Here is an 18,815-nt window from a genome sequence, read left to right as displayed (position 1 = left end):
ACACTTGCATACTCTCTTGCCATGCTCAACTCTGGAGCAATGAGGGACAGTGATGAAGAGCCCCTGAGCGCTAACAGTTAATTCCTACTCCTGTTTCCACACCCAACACAGGTCTATACCCTTAGCTGTGTTAGGGAGCAGTGCCACTAGGCATAAATTAGGAAACAGAGAAGTGCTTCTAAGAGCCTACTTCAAAGTTTTCATTAAAACAACAATAAAAAAAAAACCCCTAATTCCCTGTCTATTTTGAGGAATGCACTTTTGAGAAAGCAACTTCCTGAAAGTGAAGCTATAATATTCTCAGTCTACAGACCACTCACCTTTCTGATGCAATCACTGCAGCTAATTAAAATGATGCTGACAAACAGCCAGACACTTATCTTTTTCTATTCTTGCAAAGAATTTTATTTTACCTTTTCTGAGGCAGCCTTCCTTCAACCAAAGGAAAAACAAGCTTTCACACTTCATATTACAACCAGGAAAAAAACCCCAAACCCTGCACTATTTTTCCCTTCAAGCTTTCAAGAAAGTTCATGGCACAGCAGAAGTTGTTACTTATAAAGTATTAAACTATCACTGTCTTAAAGCCAGGATACCCTATGCCATCAGTAAAGACACCACCTACTCAAGCAGGTAAACTTGTTTCAAAAGTAGTCACCTGAACACCCTCTAACATTATCACATACTGATAATTTCTTTATAGTATTACAGAGAAAAAACTTAAGTCTCATCTGTATTGCCTAAATAGCAATTAGACACCGTTATACGACACACGCAACTATAATAAAAATAGTTGTAGGTCAAATAATAGCAATAACTCAGTAAAGATAACCTGCCTGGTCTTTATTCTCAGGCACGGGGAGGGGGGGATTTACTGGTCAAGTACTTTATGACTCACAGTACAGTATATTAGAAATTTTCTATGTATTCTTTAAAATTGAGAGATTGCCCCTGTAGCTCAGTAGGTAGCTCTCCTGTTTCTGGCCTACAAGGTCATAGCTTTAAGTCCCTGCTGAGGAAACTTAACAAGTTCCATCTATAAATAGAATGGCATTAGATGCTGCTACTCTAGCAAGGGTGGTGGCCTTTTGACAAGAAATTTTTACATTTTCATCTGTTCTGATAAGAAAAAAAAAATTGGATATAGACAGGCACAGGATATTAGGCTAAAGATGAATGACAAAGTGGGCTCCAAAATCCATTGTAACTTCAGTTCGCATGAGCCTTACAATTCGAGCATTATCAAACTACAATAAAGGCTAGAGAAGACCGCAAGAACAATAATTTTCCTTCTCAATAAGCATAAGTAATTAAGTAAAATTACAGACTTTACAATATTTAAGACTGAAAAGAAACCTTCTACATACTGTACAATCACAATTTGACTTGTGACATCAAAAGACATCCTCAATGTAAAACAAACTTCAGAGTTTTTGATTAGTAAAAAACCCATTTGAACATTCACAGCTCTCATCTTACTCTTTCTGAAGTATATCCTTGAGACACACATATTTATCAGGGATTAAAATGATACCAGTCTGCAATGTATAAATTTTTGCTCCTCATACCCATATATTTGGGGAGGCTTATTCAGCTCTCAGAATAACAATTACTTGTGACAAATTTAAGAATAAAGCCTATTTAAGTTTATTTAACAGTAGTTACCTGGCCTTAGAGGAATATGGATTAAAGCTCAGGTATCACTTTCACTCAGTCTGGCAATGTAATTTACTGTTCAATAAAGACAAAGGCTAAGTCACCAGAGTGCTGACAATTTTCCAGTACCTTTTTCACAATCTGCACCCATGTACCCAGCAAAACAAATTCACTCCTCTGTGGGAGACAAAGCTGCAAACAGCATACCACAGTTTTGAGGTACAAACCCGTAAGTTTTGTTCATATCTGCACACAAAAGGAAAGAAACACCACCAATAAAGCAGGAGATGAGGGTGATTTTACAATGTGATTTCCAAGATCTCAGAGGTACTAATATTATGCTCAAGTAAGAACAACAGGTCTTGCAAAATTCTTCTGCAATAGTTTACCTTAGGAGGTTACTGTCCTTCGTGTATTAATCTTATTTGCCTAAGTGAAAAGTCTCATTAGCTAAAACTTTTTCACACCTAGCCAAATTAAGCTAGTTGATCCTGCACTGGCACTGATCTATTGAACAGGATGTGGGTGTGCAAAATGTCTCCTCATTGCAGGTTTAGTGGTAGCACTAGTTGAAGCTGCACATCAGAAGATTCACAAGAATCCCATCCTGGTCCTTTAATTCCACTACCAATATTGTGGTCAATAATGTCCTACAATCCAACACACACACAAGGTTCTTTTCTGCTCTTCAGATGTTTCTACAAAGTAGACTACATCAACAGACAACTACTTTGCAGCATCAGCCTTCACCCTAGGGCCTCTTCCCATTATCATTGTATTTAAGAGTAGGCACATGAGAAAGGTAACAGCCACTACACCACACAATGGGATGCCTGGTCTTGCCCCTGATTTACTCTCAATTTCACCTACCTCCGCTGTCTGCTGCTGGATGCTGCACAAACGCTTACTCCAATCCTACATGGTTATTTCTCAAGAAGGTTCTTTGAGCAGATGTCTGTATGAACACTTCTCTCTACCAACATTTTTTCTGAGCAAAAAGATGGCTGTGCTTCCATCCTTGGATCCAGAGAGAGCACTAGACAGCACTAGCTCTCCAAGATGGCTTAAGGTTAGTACATGACACTAACAATGACTGCATGTGTTTCCCTGCAACAAATCTTTTGTCAAGGCAGTACTTCTTGAAAATCGGTCTTCTGTGACTCATTGGCTCTTCCAATCCGTTTTGTACTGGCTTTTTTTTTTTTGGGGGGGGGGAGGGGTGTGCCTCAAATTTACTTCTGTGCTCAAACAAAAAAAAAAATAAAGCATTATTCAAATGTGCTTCCTTTTGGCTGCTTCACATTACTTAAAAGGGGAAAGAAGACTTGTATGTATATAGAATTCCTCTATACAACATTGTCTTTTGCTTCAGAACTTCATCTGTTTTCAGAAGGCGCTTTCCCCAGTCCTGATCATTACCACACAGAGTGTGGTACAGTATCAAGAGGGTTGCAAAGGCTGGATTAAATTCAGCTAGTGGTCGTTACATGTGCATTCTCTTTCTGCTTGCATCTACAAAACCACTGTAAGGAGGAGAAGAGAAACCTAGCACTCCACTACTTCTCTTCACATCATCTACACAAACAAAACGTCTGAAGTAAAATAAAGCTAAGTCGCCTTTGAAATATCCTCCTCTCTTGCAACAAAAGCATCTTCTTTTTATATGAGGAAAAACTAATGATAAGCAAATAAGTATGCATCTCCAGGAATATTTCTATTAGCCTCCCTTTCAAGATGGTGGGCTTAGTATCTAAAAGCCAAGAGGCAAAATTCAAAGACAGGTAACGTGGCCTAAGATGAATTACCCCTGGTTTGGGTTGTTGGGTTTTTTTCTGGTGACCTGATATTCTGAAATTGCAACAAGCAAGCAAAGATAGTCTTGCTAATAAAAATTACTTCAGTTTTGGTGACGATTTTGCTAAAAGAGGTAGAAGAATGCCATTTTCACAACTTTGTGATCAAAAAAATCTCCTGTGCAAAGCCTTACCTGGAATCAAAACACTTTATAATATTTTACAAAAAAACCCAACCACCAAGGATTAGTTAATACAATAAAATGTTTCACACTGCTGCAACTGCCACTTAAGTTTGAAAGCTTTCACAACTTTTGGTTTTAGTATGGAGAAGTCACCGAAAACTAATTGAAAGCTTAGCTGGACTGTTAGCTACTCCAAATATTTTATTAAACATTAATTTAGTTACTCTAACAACAAACAAGAAGGAAGATAAAATCTCAGTAAGAACTATTACCTACCCCACAGCATACATAAATATATCTTGATTGTGTAACACTAGCAAGTTTAATACGGGCAAACTACTTTTAAACTTGGGCAGATTAGCAGTGAAAGGTTTGTATTTGTAAAGGAGGAACCCTAACATTTTTAACAGGTGGTGATTACATTTAGTAATATAAAACAAAATATAAACAAAATATGTTAGAAACAATAAAATTTTGTAAGACAGCTACATCATTTACATCATTTGAAGGTGAATTTTGTCACATTATAAAGATGAAAAATCAGTTTCAGATATTAGAAGTGACACAGCTGAGCTACATCTGCATAAACTGAGCCACTATGATTCCCAATGCACAGAATACACATGCTGAAGGGATGAGATGCAACTCATACTTTCCTCGCTGAAATGCTAGTGCAGTGGAGTGTGGCTAAGTGATATCATCGTATGCCTCCGCTCTGTAGCGGTCAGCTTCCAGGAGTAGCAATCAGCAGGTATGATTTCTTCTTAGAGAACATGGGGGAAAAAATGCATTGTGCCTCAAGTATATAAAAGCTACAGAACTATTAGCTTCTTTATACAGAAAATACAGACTTTTTTACAGAAAGTGAGAAAAAAAGTGAAGTCGGAACAGAGGATGCATCTTATTCAGTTAACACAGGCGGTATTACTGCAAGTTCCCAATAAACCTCATGATAATAAAAAATAAAGTCAAGTCAACTTGATTTTAAATGTTGAGCAAAAATCAGTATGAATATTGTCAAACCGAATTTTGATTAGTGTTTACCTCAAACAAGAATAAACTACACTCAGCTCACGTGATCCATACCTACCCAAGCTTAAATGATAGCAAATTGGTTTAGAAGTTACCTAAAACCCTGAAGGCGGCAGAAGCGGGGGCTGTACTAAACACTTCCAGTCATAACATACATAACACCAGAGTAAAAGCAATTAAAGCTTTTTAGGAACCAATTCACATTGGTCACACCAGTCACTTCTATAAGACTGCAAGGGATGTTTACCTAGCTTCATGATTCTTTTGTTCTTGTCACAAAGAACGACTTTTCACGGGTTATCACTTACCAAACTCCCCATCCTGCCCTTAAAGACAGCTACAGCTCCTCTGCTGCAGTTCCAGGCAGAGGAGTGAAGCAGGAGCTCCCGACCCCTACCTGTCTGCACTCCCCCAGCATCATGTCACTGCAAGTGGCTCACACATTCCTCTGCAGGTCTGGAAGCCCATACAATGGCATGCAGGTGAGCCCTCAAGTTCTTCCACAAAAGCCAATGTTGTCTGCCCTACTTCAAACATTGGACATAGTACCCTGCTTTTTTTATTTATCAAAAAGGAGCATTTGATAGCAAAGTACTTTTAGAGACAAATTTCTTTCCAATTTCTGAAACTTTGAAGAAAACGACTGGATTTCATTAAAGAAACTAAACATAAGAGAAAAATGTGTGGAACATATTTTCTAGAAAACTAGGACTGTGGAATATCAGTGGGAAGAGAAACTCAAAAACACAAAGACCTCTGGCTGTTTAACATCCAGTACATTCAAAAACTCGACAGACTTGTAGCAGGGACTAAATACTGACATCTACCACTTTCTTCAACGAAGCATTATTTAAGAGCAATTTGTAAATTTACACTTGTAACAAGGTTGCCATTTTTAGCCTAACACACAAAGAAAGTAATTTTCTACAAGTACTTGTGACTGATCTGCCATAAAAGTTGAAAGGTGTTTAAAGCCATGCAACTTGGGAAGAAATACTATTACAAGCTTCAAACAGCCTGCCTTCTGCCACCATGAAAACATTACCGCCTCAGTTAAAACCATAATACACCTGAAACATGGAAAATAGAACTGTCAGAAGTGTTTCAAATTAAACAGTGAACCTCAGAAGATGAACAAAGCTGTAACTACTTTAAAGCACGTGTCAGGTTACTATGGTACTAATGCTGTAGATGCCACTATCCAGTACAGAAAACAGTTTTAAAATTAAATTCTCCATTCACTCAGCCAATAAGTAAGCAAGTATATCTGTTTGAGGTTTTCATAATTGGATTTGGCTAAAACCAAAATATATCCCTACCCCTAAGACACTGGAATAACCTCTGAAATTTTTAAGTGTATTGAGATCAAATGGTTTATTTTAAATATCACTAATTCATTTTCAAGTTTGTGTCCTTTAATAGAAAAAAGTCTACAGGAAGTATCAAAACCCAAGAATGTATTGTGCTATTCTGTATAGGAAAACTCGTTCGCCTTGTTTGCTGAGCTAAAAGAATGGACTTCATACTGTTACTAATCATGTACAAAAATACAGTGGTGCTCAACACAAACTTACCTTTCTTACTTGTCCTATTACCCTACCACCTGCTGTTCTCACACACACTGCTGTTTCTTTAGATATATTAAAATATATCTGAAACATAAACATTTTCATTGATTTAATGAACACTGTGTCTCCCAGGGAAAGTAACAGTGTATCTAGGATGCGGAAATTTCAAGGCTGAAAATCCATAACCATTTCAAGGTGGGAGTACTTTCCTTTTTTAAAAGAAGTAAGACAAGTAGAGAATTAGCCAGACAGAAATAAGTCTCGTCTCTCCTTAGCTTTATGCCATCCAAGAAACAATCTCAGTAAACAACACACAGAACTTCCACAGTTCCAACAGAAATGTAATTGTAATTACTTTGAGAGTACTACAGTCGCAGCTCACCTGTGCGCCCTGTGGTGGATAAACAGATAGACAAAACCTTCTTCAAAAACCATCTCATAACACAAAGAGGTAACAACAGTGAATTCTGTTATGGCAGAAAAAAAACCACACACAAACAAACCTTTTGTCCTAAAGAAAACACGGTTCAACACATCCTCAATGAATAAAGAAAACGGAATCACAACCTTTAGCCTAGGACTATAAAATACTTTCAGTGAGATTCCCAAAGTTTGGTTCATTTTAGTCAAAAGTTCTTCTTTCCTAGCTAGCCACTTCCTTGCCCATCATTGCCTTAATTAATAAAATTTGAGTGAGTTAATTCTCAAACTGCTTTTAGCAAAAATACTAACTTAACCAAGCTAAGTCAAAGCCTAACAAGCCTTTCTTCAATACACTCAGGCATGCAGACCTTGAAGCCTACAGCACAAACCCCACAATGACCTGCTTCTGACTTTCTGCCTGGCGTCCAGAAATAAGAAAAGACCAATTCTCCAAAGGGCTCTGCTTCACATGCTAGCCATTAACAGGGGCAGCAGTAGTGCATACCACAACAGCATAAAGACAGGGAGCAACAGTTTCAGTGCTCAAAGGTGAAAATTTGTTCAAGATCACCTCAAAGGCTTAGTGAGAAGACTAAATTTTTCACGCTTTATAAAAGCATGGTCCCCAGATCACTTCCTAGTGGATCTTTTCTTAAGAAGATTTTATCATTCTCATCTTCTCTTCATCTTCAGCAACACCTCCTTCCCAGCTTGGTGGCATACAAAGCCTCACCTTCCAGTCCACTGCCTATTCCCTGTTAATAGCAGCAACCTGTCTGGGTTCCTTTTAAGTCAGCTTCTATGCAACTGCAGAGATTCATTCAGTGCCTACCTGCCAGGCTGAAAACTGACAGCCAGTCTCAGGATACTGGTTCCTAAAGGCACACAGTCCATTAAGAACTTTGGACCAAACCCTGGTAAAGGGCAACAAAGAAGCTTCATCCTCTCTGGATCTGGAAAGTTTAAGGATTTACAAAAACAGTTTGGGTAGTTTCTATCATCTGACAGAAACTGTGCAAACTCCAGGTATGCCACAGACTCATGAAAAGGGATTTTTAGATTGGAAATAATTTAGACAAGTGGGTGGGTATAAAAACATTACAGTATATAAAAAAGGTTTATATGTTTTTATCATATAAGTTGGCATGGTATGCTGAAAACTTCAATGAGTTACAGGCTTTAACTTAAGTCTACGCTGTGTAACCAATAGATTCTTTTCTTTTTTTTTTTTTTAATTTACTAGAGGGCTATTACTAGCTTTTAGTGCCAAATCTTCATTTTTATAGTACTGTGGGAAAAGGAAAATAGAACTAATATGTACTTTGCAGGAGGAAAAAAAAGTAGATTTACATCTCTCAACAACAAAATTTTGCATTAGCTTTTTTTTTTTAATTATTATTATTATCCCTAAGTAATATTTTAAAAGACCTTTGTGTTTATTGGGCAATCACCACACAGAATTTCTACTTCAGTTCGTCACTAGCTTGTGTTCTAGCTAGATCAGCGTAAGAGGCAGGGTTAAGATTTTAAAAAGAAAAAGGGAAAAGTGCTATTTAAAAAGTGATTTCATTATCTTTTTTTGCTCCCAGAGAAGAAAAACAGCAACAATCATTTCACAACCATTACATTTCAGAATCCTTGAAAGAAACTGAAACTTTTAACAAGTAAATGCAAGGCTAGATTAGAAGAAATAGATGTTAATACAAAGTATCCGAATGGTTTAAAACCTACAACAAGTCTCATTCCTCTTTCAATCCCCAAAGAAAAATACAAATGGTGTTAACCCTTAAAACAGCTACCTGAAACAAATGCTTAATCAACATATGTATATATATAAAGCATCTTGTCCACTGGCTATTACATCTATCTGTTCCTTAACAAGCATTTATGATACAAGTATCAAAAGAGAGCAAGTATAAAGAGTTTATCACTTGTTTTCAATTGACCAGGCAAAACAGTAATTACAATCCCAGGACAGCAATGGATTTGGGGAAACTGATCCCCCCCTTTTTTCTAGGGATACTGTAGCAATGGCTCTTGGGTAGTTACAAATATTTAAAATATACCGATGTATTAGTACAGCCTTTACATATCAAACTAGTTCCTAATATGATGCACAAGTTCAAAAGGCTTACTTCACTCTACCCAGTAAGGATCTGGCCTCGCCTTTTCTAAATGTCTTAAGTTTTAAATACTATTAACTGCTAAGCTACAATCAATAGCCCATAGTTTTCTACAGAAAGTATGTGTCAAATGACTTTAACAGAAAATAGTAGTACTAGATATAAAATACAAATAAGACTAAGTTTTCAAAGGAGAAGTAATGCTTCACACACGCACATTTATAGATGGCTTCCAGGTACCAGAAGATCTTAAAAAAGGCCAGTGCTCCTAAAAGCATGTCCTGTTTTTCAACAGCATATGCCTAAGAACATAATACCTTTCCCCACAAAGTTTGTCTTGATTGAAAACACAGTACCAGCACTCTGCACCAAATCCATGTCTAGGTATTGCATTTGACTGAGATAGCACTTACCTACTCACCAAGCATGCAGACTGCAGAGGCACATCAGTTCACTGCTCTGTATAAACATGCTTCAAAAAACAAGCTCATGGGAACAAAGGTTCTAAGCATCTAAACTGTACTATAAGATAGTAAATACTCCATGCCTTTGGGTTTTGTTTTACAAATACTCTACCCACAAAAAACCTTTTTTGCTCCAATCACCAAATAAAAGGTTTTGTTGCTGTTTATTTTGTTCTATTGTTTCATCACTCACTGTATAATAATGGCCTAACCAAAAGACAGCAACAACGGTGTCCAGTTTCCTCAAATCTGCACAAACAGTATTAACCTCAGTCTTTTCAGATCAGGAGCCTTTTTCAATGCTCAAGGCATACTGCGAACCAACGTATGCTTTCACCAAGCTTTCAAGAGCCATGTTCCGAGTGCTGTTAATATGAGTCTGAAGGACAGTTCTGTATTGTGGTAATAGATGATGAAGGAGAGAATAAAAGCTTTTGGTCTGACTAAAAAATGTTCAGAATTCAGAGATGGAGGGCGGGCTGTGTGTTCAAGACTCAATATAAGTCACACAGAAATCAGGAAAAGGAAAGAAGTAAGATTTGCCCTGTAAGGAACAGAATTCCAGAGTCTGCGACTAACTCCGTATTTTCATTTTCTACTTCCATTTCAACCTTTTATTATCACAGTCCATTCCTCCTCATTTATAAAACTAAACAAATCAACTGCCATGCACTGCTAGCAAAAGAAAACAACAAACCATTACTGCAGACTTCCAAAAACCCAGTTCCTTTTTAAGTCTTCAGCACAATGCCAATGAAGAAAGACATACTTGTTATATAGCAGAGGATAGGGATTTTCTCAGTTGGGAAAACCCAAAACCTAATGACTTTGAATTGAATGGTAAAAGTTAAAATTTTAATGGATATTTGTTTCACAGTACAACAGTGCTGTCCTTAAGCTATAGAGAGAACATATAAATAAGTTTACATACGCATCAGATGAAAGATCCCATCACAGGCATTAATATGAGACAAGAAGGAATTTCCTAAGCCTTGGCCAGTGTGGGCTCCTTTCACAAGGCCAGCAATATCCACCACATTCAGAAACGCTGGAATTTTGCTGAAATATAAAAGTTAAAAGTTTTATTACTGAAGTGTATCAGCCAAAACTTTTGGCACAGAAATAAATTCAGAACATGAAAAATCAAACATTTCTTTTTTATAGAACAAGTTACACATGACGGTAGCTTCCTTCCCTATTTAACGTGCAATGTATAAAAGCCAGGATTCCCCCCTCCCATGTAAAACATCAACCATTCTTTCATTTCTCTGTCATTATTCATGTAAAATGAAGTAAACTCATTTCTAAATGTGAAATCATACTGACAGCTATACGAATAATCAACCAGGCCTGGAACACTGAGGCACAACGTTGGTCATCTGTAATGAACAGTTTTCATAGTACCAAAGGGCTAGGACACATAAACGTCCATTGCACTCTGCTATCGCACACCTCTATGGTTACCGTTAGTTTGCTAAGTTAAGCAACTTTCTCAGAAGACAAGGGCATTTTTTTAACACAGTCATGATTAAAACCAGCAATGATCAGGGTTATGCAAACAATTTGAAAGAAAGCAGAAAACAAGTTAAGATGAAGGAGGCATTATGATGTAAACAGCTACGATATTTTCCACCCGTAGTTAAGAGCAATGGGTTAGCAGATATGTCTACATGATATTTTACATAGCAACAACAGAATAGTCATGAAGTTCAAATTAGCTTACAAAAAATGGAAAAAAGCTTTTAGAGCTATGGGAAATGCATATGGCAATTTATAAACTGAAAGCCTTTTATCCTCTGCTGTTTCTCAAGTTGTTTTAAAATGAGCAAATAACTTAATGGTCATTAATCTTTTCAGGTATATCCTAAACCAATTTACTTCTCAAAATCCAGCTGAGTCAGGAAAAAACCCTAAAACTTTGTGATAAGGTGTTGACTAAGAGCACCTTCATATGGTCTATGCAACTGACAACATCATCATAAACAGTGGCACGGACAGAATCACGTTGAAATGCTGCAAATTCCTCATCTGCAGAAGACCAGAAATCACACACCATAGTCATCAAGATTTCCAACTTGATGGCTTCAAAATAAATAACTGGAACACTACTTAATTTCCATCAAACACTTTAAATTATGACGATTATATTTCATTAGCACTATGCTAAGATTAATACAACAGTTCACTATTTTACTAACAGCAAATAAAATGGAAAACACCCAAATCCATAGCTTTAACAACAATGATGAAAAAGGTGTGATTCATACTATGAGGTCTGCATGAGCATACACTGCCAATTTGTAAAGTGGTAAAAAGCTTTCTTTTATGGTGAGTGTTCTTCAACATGAGATTCAAATCTAAAGATAGCAATTCCGTGGTCTACCTTAAGATGCCTCTTCCAAAGACCTACCGTTGCAATGCTGCTCAGAGACAGAGGCAACCACACAGGTGTGAATGAGTGCTAGGGATGACCTAGCCAGTGACCTCCTAGCCAACCCTATACAGAAACCTTCTCTAAACAGTGTTACTCTCCTGAACTCCACAGCCCAAACTGAGCTTTATTTTTATTAGTGTGACAGCTTGCTGAGAAATATATTTGTTTTTTCAAACATTGAAACATGACTGCTGTCAAATCTGTAACAGCAGAAAACTCTGCTAGCTTTAGAAAATCACCCTTCTTATTCTGATACCTGGTATAGCAGCTATGGCCCAGACAGAAAAAGCTGTCATTATGGAAATCTATGGATCAGTCTCTGCTCAGAGCTACAGGCTTAGGTACAACAAAACAAGTTTCCAACTTTTTTTTTTTTTTAGTGCTATCCCACTTCCATTTGACTGCAAATAATACAACACATAGTTTAATATTAGCAGATGCTCTGCCTCATGTGAGATGAGCTCCCTAATTTGGGAAGAGGTGATCATTTCCATTAGAGTCTGTCTTAGTATGTAATATCAGTATTTCTGGAATCCTGGTTTTGTTTCCGATCTTCCTCTAACACTCCCCAAGAAAAATTATTTCTCTCAAGTAAAGCAATTTCACAATACAAGATCTTGACAAAATCTTTTTTCTTTACCAAGGTGAAGTTCAAAGTATCACTAAACTTGTCAGGTGTAATAATTTAGAAACTTAATGACATGTTTCATGTCATTTGTGATGCGCATTCGTGATGTGCTTAGAAACAAGCATGAATAAAACCCAATATCCAGAAGGGTGAGTTTAAAAAAAATATGCAAGAAAATATTTACTACATAGTATGAGTTACTTAAATTCAGGTACATACTATGTTGACTTGTAGCTTTAAACTTCACTAGGCCCATGCAAATAAAAGCCCATCCTTGGGAAGTCAGATGTTGTGTACTGCAAGTTATCGTTGTTGAATGCAACAGAAAGAACGTAAGTACATTCTGAAGTAAACAAAATTTGAAAATGTCACATTTTTGTCCCACTATGGTTTTCTTAGCAAACTTTTTTTTTTTAGCTACCAGTACACAAACAGAAACAGGGAATCCTTAAGTTTAACACACTACCATGAGTAATGCACACTCAGAAAACAGAAACCAGCAACTCTATTAACACGTTAACCCAGTAAATCCTTTTGCCTGACAGAACAGCAGAGCTAATACATACCTCAGAAGAAACAGCAGCAACTTCCCAGTCAAAATTGTTATAATTCCTTGCTTTTTGATACATAACTAAGTCAACAGCAAAGTAGAAAAATCCCACTCTTTAAAGCACTTCTCTATTGTCATTTTAAACTGCGTTTTCAAAAAAACAAAGGCGGTGTTAGAAACATTCTCCTATGCTCCCCCTCACCATTCTGGTAGGATTAACTTCCTGGCCAGCCATCAGAAGAATTCACACTTTCACTACAAAGATGCCACATTAGAGCAAGACAGATACCTTCATGTGCAGATGGAGCACTCTATCACCAGAATCAACCTCATTTGCTAGACAATGGAAAGAAAATCCCAGCGCCTCTATTTCACAATTGGTAATACAGCAAGAGACCTTTGAAGACAAGTATCCGGGTTTCCAGGATGTTTTCTCACCTTCACCTTGGGTACCACAAAGCTAACATTCCAAGCAAACCATCCCCATTCTTGGCAGCCCCTTTCCTAAGCCTAAATCTCTATTTCATCATAGCAAGATGAGTACAAAGAAAAGCTGGAAAAAGCACAAAATAGTCACACTTGCCTATGCTCTGAAGGACAAAGAGTAAACATTATGAAACTAAACAAACAGAAAACACTGCAAAGAAAGGGGGGGGGGGAATACCATATACCTTGAGTGTGTTTTAGTTCTTCTAAATGTAGAAGACTTCACTGGATTGTTCTTTTTTTCTCCCCTCCTCTAAACAGATTAATTTCCATTTCTTAAGATTCGTTAGTCAGCATTAGCATAATGTCACTGAGCCTCAAATGATCATCAGGAACAGGTGGCATCAACTGATCATTTGTACAAATCAGTACAACACCAATCTACCATAAAGCATGCCACAGAAATTTATAATATGAAACAGATTACCAAATCCAGAAGTATGTCTATATTTTAAGCGTAGATACAATCCTTGAGCAAGGATCTTTTACCTCACTTAGAAATACAGCAACAGTGGTTTTGTGTTAGTATACTACCTTCACTGTACAAGCTACTGTGCAACAAAAAGCACAAGATACACTACAGTTTTGTAGTCCAGTGGTTGGGGTATTTATTCAGGAATAAGAGACTTATGTATCCATAGGATTATGCATTTTGCAGGGGAGGAGGCCTATTTCTCACTGACTTTGTTTCAAAGTTCTGTCTGAAACAGTTATTTAAACAGGCAAGAGGGGGTTCTTTATCTGACCTGTTTATTGAGTACTACTGTACTGAATAAAACAATGCCACCAGTTACCGTTTTTTCTTTTAAAATGCACACACATACAGTATCTGCAATTTGTTGTGCTTTTTTTGGTTTTTTCATCTCCAAAGTTCGAGGGGAAGAGGCATACATTTCTTTCTCAAGCTGCCACAAGTAATTGTTTAGGTGAGAAACTTCGCAGGCAGCATACACCTGAAGCTTTGACTTAGTTTGAAACATCTTAACCAAAATGCTGTTTCTCTCCCTGGGTTTTTTTCTTCCAGGTTTCCACAATCTCTCTTCTCCAATGAAAGTAATACCCCAATAATTTCTCTACAGCATTTACTACAGGTTACGGAAATCTCACATCCACTGTGAGACCATGGAAAGCCACATGACAGCTTCAGCTAAATTCAAAGTGCAGCAATTTCCCAGTAAGCTTGGTTGATAATTCTCATAACACGCTCACCTTTTATTAATTTCTTGAATAGTTCCAGAAATTTCTCTCAACTCAAACTCTACCTGATCCTAGGTCCCACATACCAAAAAGGCCAGATTCTTCAATATTAGGGTAAAATGTCCAGCTCCCCTTTTCCTCTTTGGTAAAGCCAAACATGTTACTCATCCCCTGGTTCCAGCAAAGACTCTTCCACCTTCAAAAGCTGTTATTTGAAAACTGTTAGAAAAGGGAAACTCTTCTTCCTTCCCAAGAATTCATATAACTTAAATAGGAGTCATACATTAAGAGTTCACAAATGACCTGAAATAAAAGTAGCAGCATAGAAGGAGAACATGTATATTATGACAACTTCTTAGAAAGCCATTCAATTCTCAGCCTGTCCTCATCGCCATTTTTGGCTCATTTCCAAACACAAAAGAACAGTTCACAGTCCCTCGTTCTTCCAGGAGGCTGTACTAGAAGCTGTATCACAGCTTCTGCAGTCAATCTTGCAAGCAGTTTTGACCAATGTAAGCAAAATATCTCACAGAGTAATTAAAGGAATCTGCTTCTGAAGAACTAGGTGTTGCAGATGAACCCTGGTCATTTCTATGCAAGAACAATTTCATTAATAGCATTTTATCAATGGTACTGGCAAACAAGACTTGAATCTAATAGCACATGAACCAGATGTGAAAAATCTGCTAATTAAGTTTCACTTACATGAATTATAAAAAGGTAAAAGATTAAGTGTGGACTAAGATGCTTACTCAGTGCCCCGTGTATATCAAATGCCTGCATTCTCAAAGTATTCAGTAAGTTATTACACCAACAAAATACAACTAATTAAATTTTGCCTTCTCCCACCAGGCAGAAAAGATGGCTCAAGTCACCACTACTTCAGGTCTTTCATTCACTGCTAGTAAATTATTCATTTGCAATGCTAGAACAAGCATCACAGCCAAGTTGTTTTACACAGGCTCAGAACTAACTGTGGAGCAGGCAAACTCAGTAACGCCAAAGGAAGCAGCACATTAACAACAGGATACACTTGCCAATTTTCAGTTGTTTTCTGTAAGAAATGGAATTCTCTTACAGATGCTGATATGCCAGTTATATCCAGCTAAGTTATTTGTGTTTCACTCTGGAATGAGAGGTGGTTTTCATTTATATAAATGCTCTTTTTAAACCTGGAGTAAGTTTCACATGACATCATTCAAAAAGTCCCACTCCTGACCTTGTTTCTAAGTATTTTCCACCAATTGATTACATAAATTTGACTTCAAACCTGTATCGCGTATCTGAGTATGCTATCCTACAACAAGTTTGAGAGAACTTTTATTTAATATTACACAGGAGTTTCATGATCTAGACAGCAATGGAAGTTAATCAGATTTAGTTCAGTAACCATCGTTTGAGCACCAAGATCTGAATGCATAAATTTTAACAATCTACAATGCAACAGAATAAACCAAAGCAATCTGCTGACTAAAAGGACAGATCCTGAAGTACACTGGACAGTGTTAGAGCTCAAGAGGGGTAGTTGCACTTTACATATTATCCTCCTGCAAGATAACCAGGATTGCTTTAAAATTTAAGGTTGAAAAGGACATCCAAGATATATTAAAACCAGTTTAAGTTAAATAGAAGTGTGACTGCAATAAGCATTGCGTTTTGTCAGCACGCATGTGCAAGGCAACGCACCTGCTTACAAGTGCAAACAGACAAGGAATTACATGAAGACTGATAACCTGAGAATGGATGAACCAAACTACTAACATTTTACTCATTCCTGCTTATAACATCGCTTGATTTTAGCCAGAGGAAGCAGAAACGTAGACTTTAAAAATCACTTTTTATTAATGTTTTCACATAGGTTGATTACTACTGGCCAATACAGTTCTTCAGTTTAAACTATTTACACTCAAAACACAGCTTAGGCTTACATTGCTTCTACCTGAGTATTTCTTCTAGTTAATCATAGAGTTTAAAGTAAAGAAGAATGCAAATAATTGCAGTGAGGAGATTATTTGGGGCACAAAATAAAATATAAGAGGAAATAGCCGTTTCCTTCACCCCCTCACTCAAAATCATTTTGAGGCTTGAATCAAATGTCACCACTGAGACACATCTCCTGGTCAGGCACAGTATGCGACAGCTGTGGGAGCAGGCAGGACCATACGGGCTAAGCCTAGTGGCTATATATACTCAGAGGCTTTCGAGATATTTGTGAGTTATGACACAAATCACTTGTCCAAATGACATCAGTTTGACATATTTATATAAAGATATTTTTAGGCTTAAGGTGATTAAGCAGCACCTTAATGACATTTAGAACACAAAATGCACGACGATAGCTATTTTAAAGCTTTTATTAAGTTACTACAATTTCTTTAGATGTGCTACACGCAGTTCTTGTGCAAGAAACCCATCACTTCTAAACATAAAATGTCCCGTTAAAATATTAACTGCAGTTAACAGATCAACTGTTTCTGGCTTCCAAGTCCCAATTTTCACGGCAGGAGCTAACCTGCTGAGATGAAGAATATCTCCTTCCCATTTTAGAATTAGCAGATCTCATCTCTGCTACCTGCTTAAGATTCACAGATTGGGGGGTAGGGAGGAAATACACCTTTCTGCTTTAGTTCCTGCTGAAATCCATCAGTCCAAAGAAAGTATTCTCTTTCCAGTTACTAAAATGGAACAAACTCAATCATTAGTCTGTCAAACCTTGCTGAAAGTACCCCTGTTGGGGAAACAGGGTTAGGAGGACAACAAAATAAAAAGCCAAGAGTCTTTCCTTCCTGAAAAAGCTGCATGTTGGCACAATGTAACAAACATGAGTTTTCACTGAATATTGCATAAAATTTAAAAACAACTAAGTAGTTTAAATACCTAAGTTAGTAACAGAACATAAACTAAAACCTTAAAATAACAAGCATTCAGGATTATTTTAATGTATTACGGTCTCTTCTTTTTTTAATAAATATCCACAATTTCATTCACACCAGAAAGCAAGCAATAGGTAATATTAAAGCTCAAGGAAATTTGCTCATCTAATTAATCTGGCAGCGACATAGCAGTTTTTTACTGGAAGTTCTTAGAGCCCACCTTCTGTGTACAGACTGTATCAGTGAACTTATCTATTGTAAACAGTCATATACATCATCCACTGCTGCAGAAATTAAAAAACCACAGGTTATAAGCTCTGGCAGCATACCTTAATCTATTAAGTACAGATTTACCTTTACAGAGTAGTCTCCAAGTTGTTGCCCACACGATTTCATTTACAAGTATTCACATTTCCAGTTAAGTAGTACCAGTCAGCTTTCAGCATGGGCTACCAAGTAAATGCACACCAGTCAGAGTTAGGGTGATGCTTTCTTCTTTTGGAGACAAGAACGAATCTTCGAGCAACAAACAGTACCTGAAGACCCTAACTCTTCCTTCGATGGCAGAACAGTTGCAAACTCATACTAGCAATATTCTTGGCAATAAAGTCCGTCTCTCTGTTGCAGCAGTAATTTCAGCTCAGTGTGACAGACAGTGACTGCCAGCCCGCCCCAGTCCCGCTCCTCCCTTCCCTCGCTCACAGCCGGCACCAAGGCAAGATCACTTTGTCTTCACTAAAATAACATATGACAGGCCAAACTCCCCCCCCCCCCCCAACAATAACTGCAGTTTTGTGATGAGTAAGTGTAACACATGGGAAATAAAAACCTGAATGCTTTAGATTTTAAAAGACAAAATCTTGAGGCTAGACAAGAGTCTAATTTAAAAAGAAACTGTTTATAAAACATTCTGCATGCATAGATTGATTACATCTACTAATCCAAACAAGTAGAAAATTAACACAGAACGTATTACATAAAGATGAAGAACAAAATCAAGACTATACAAGAGAAATTAAGGAATTTAAATTACAATTCAGTTGTGTATCTTCATGACCATAGCCTTCTTTTCCGGAGTTAGTCTCAGACAGACAAGCGCAAACAGCCCAAGAAAAGTTACCTCAGTCTACTATGCTACTGAATTATCATTAACTACCACTGCTTTATTACTGTTAGAGTGAAATATTAAAATCATATAAGCAGCATAAGTGAACTCAGGAGCTATAACTACCCAATAATCCCCACATACATTGATTTTAAGTAACAATACTCTCCTAAAGTCAAAAGATCATTCAAATGAAAGCTGATTTACTATTTACATCCAACTTATTATCCAATTCAACATATTTACTGAAGACAAATTCAGTAAATATATTATTTTCATTAAGATTTAAGGGTGATTT

General features: G+C 37.1%; 1 protein-coding gene across 4 annotated transcripts in view; it reads right to left on the bottom strand.

Annotated features, from left to right (window-relative positions):
- Positions 1 to 18,815, bottom strand: part of OLA1 (Obg like ATPase 1) — a 102,606-nt gene that overhangs the window by 80,138 nt on the left and 3,653 nt on the right. For 3 of the 4 annotated variants that reach the window (XM_075756630.1, XM_075756631.1, XM_075756632.1), the window contains exon 4: positions 10,176 to 10,303. The exons of the other annotated variant lie outside the window; for it this stretch is intronic. In XM_075756630.1, the coding sequence (XP_075612745.1) occupies positions 10,176 to 10,303 (128 nt within the window). The remainder of the gene's footprint in view (positions 1 to 10,175; positions 10,304 to 18,815) is intronic. 4 annotated transcript variants of the gene reach the window in all.

This window comes from Balearica regulorum, chromosome 6 (genome assembly GCF_011004875.1).
Source record: "Balearica regulorum gibbericeps isolate bBalReg1 chromosome 6, bBalReg1.pri, whole genome shotgun sequence".
NCBI classification, from domain to species: domain Eukaryota; kingdom Metazoa; phylum Chordata; class Aves; order Gruiformes; family Gruidae; genus Balearica; species Balearica regulorum.
Note: the sequence above shows the minus strand (reverse complement) of the source record. Positions and strands in the feature narration are given on the sequence as shown.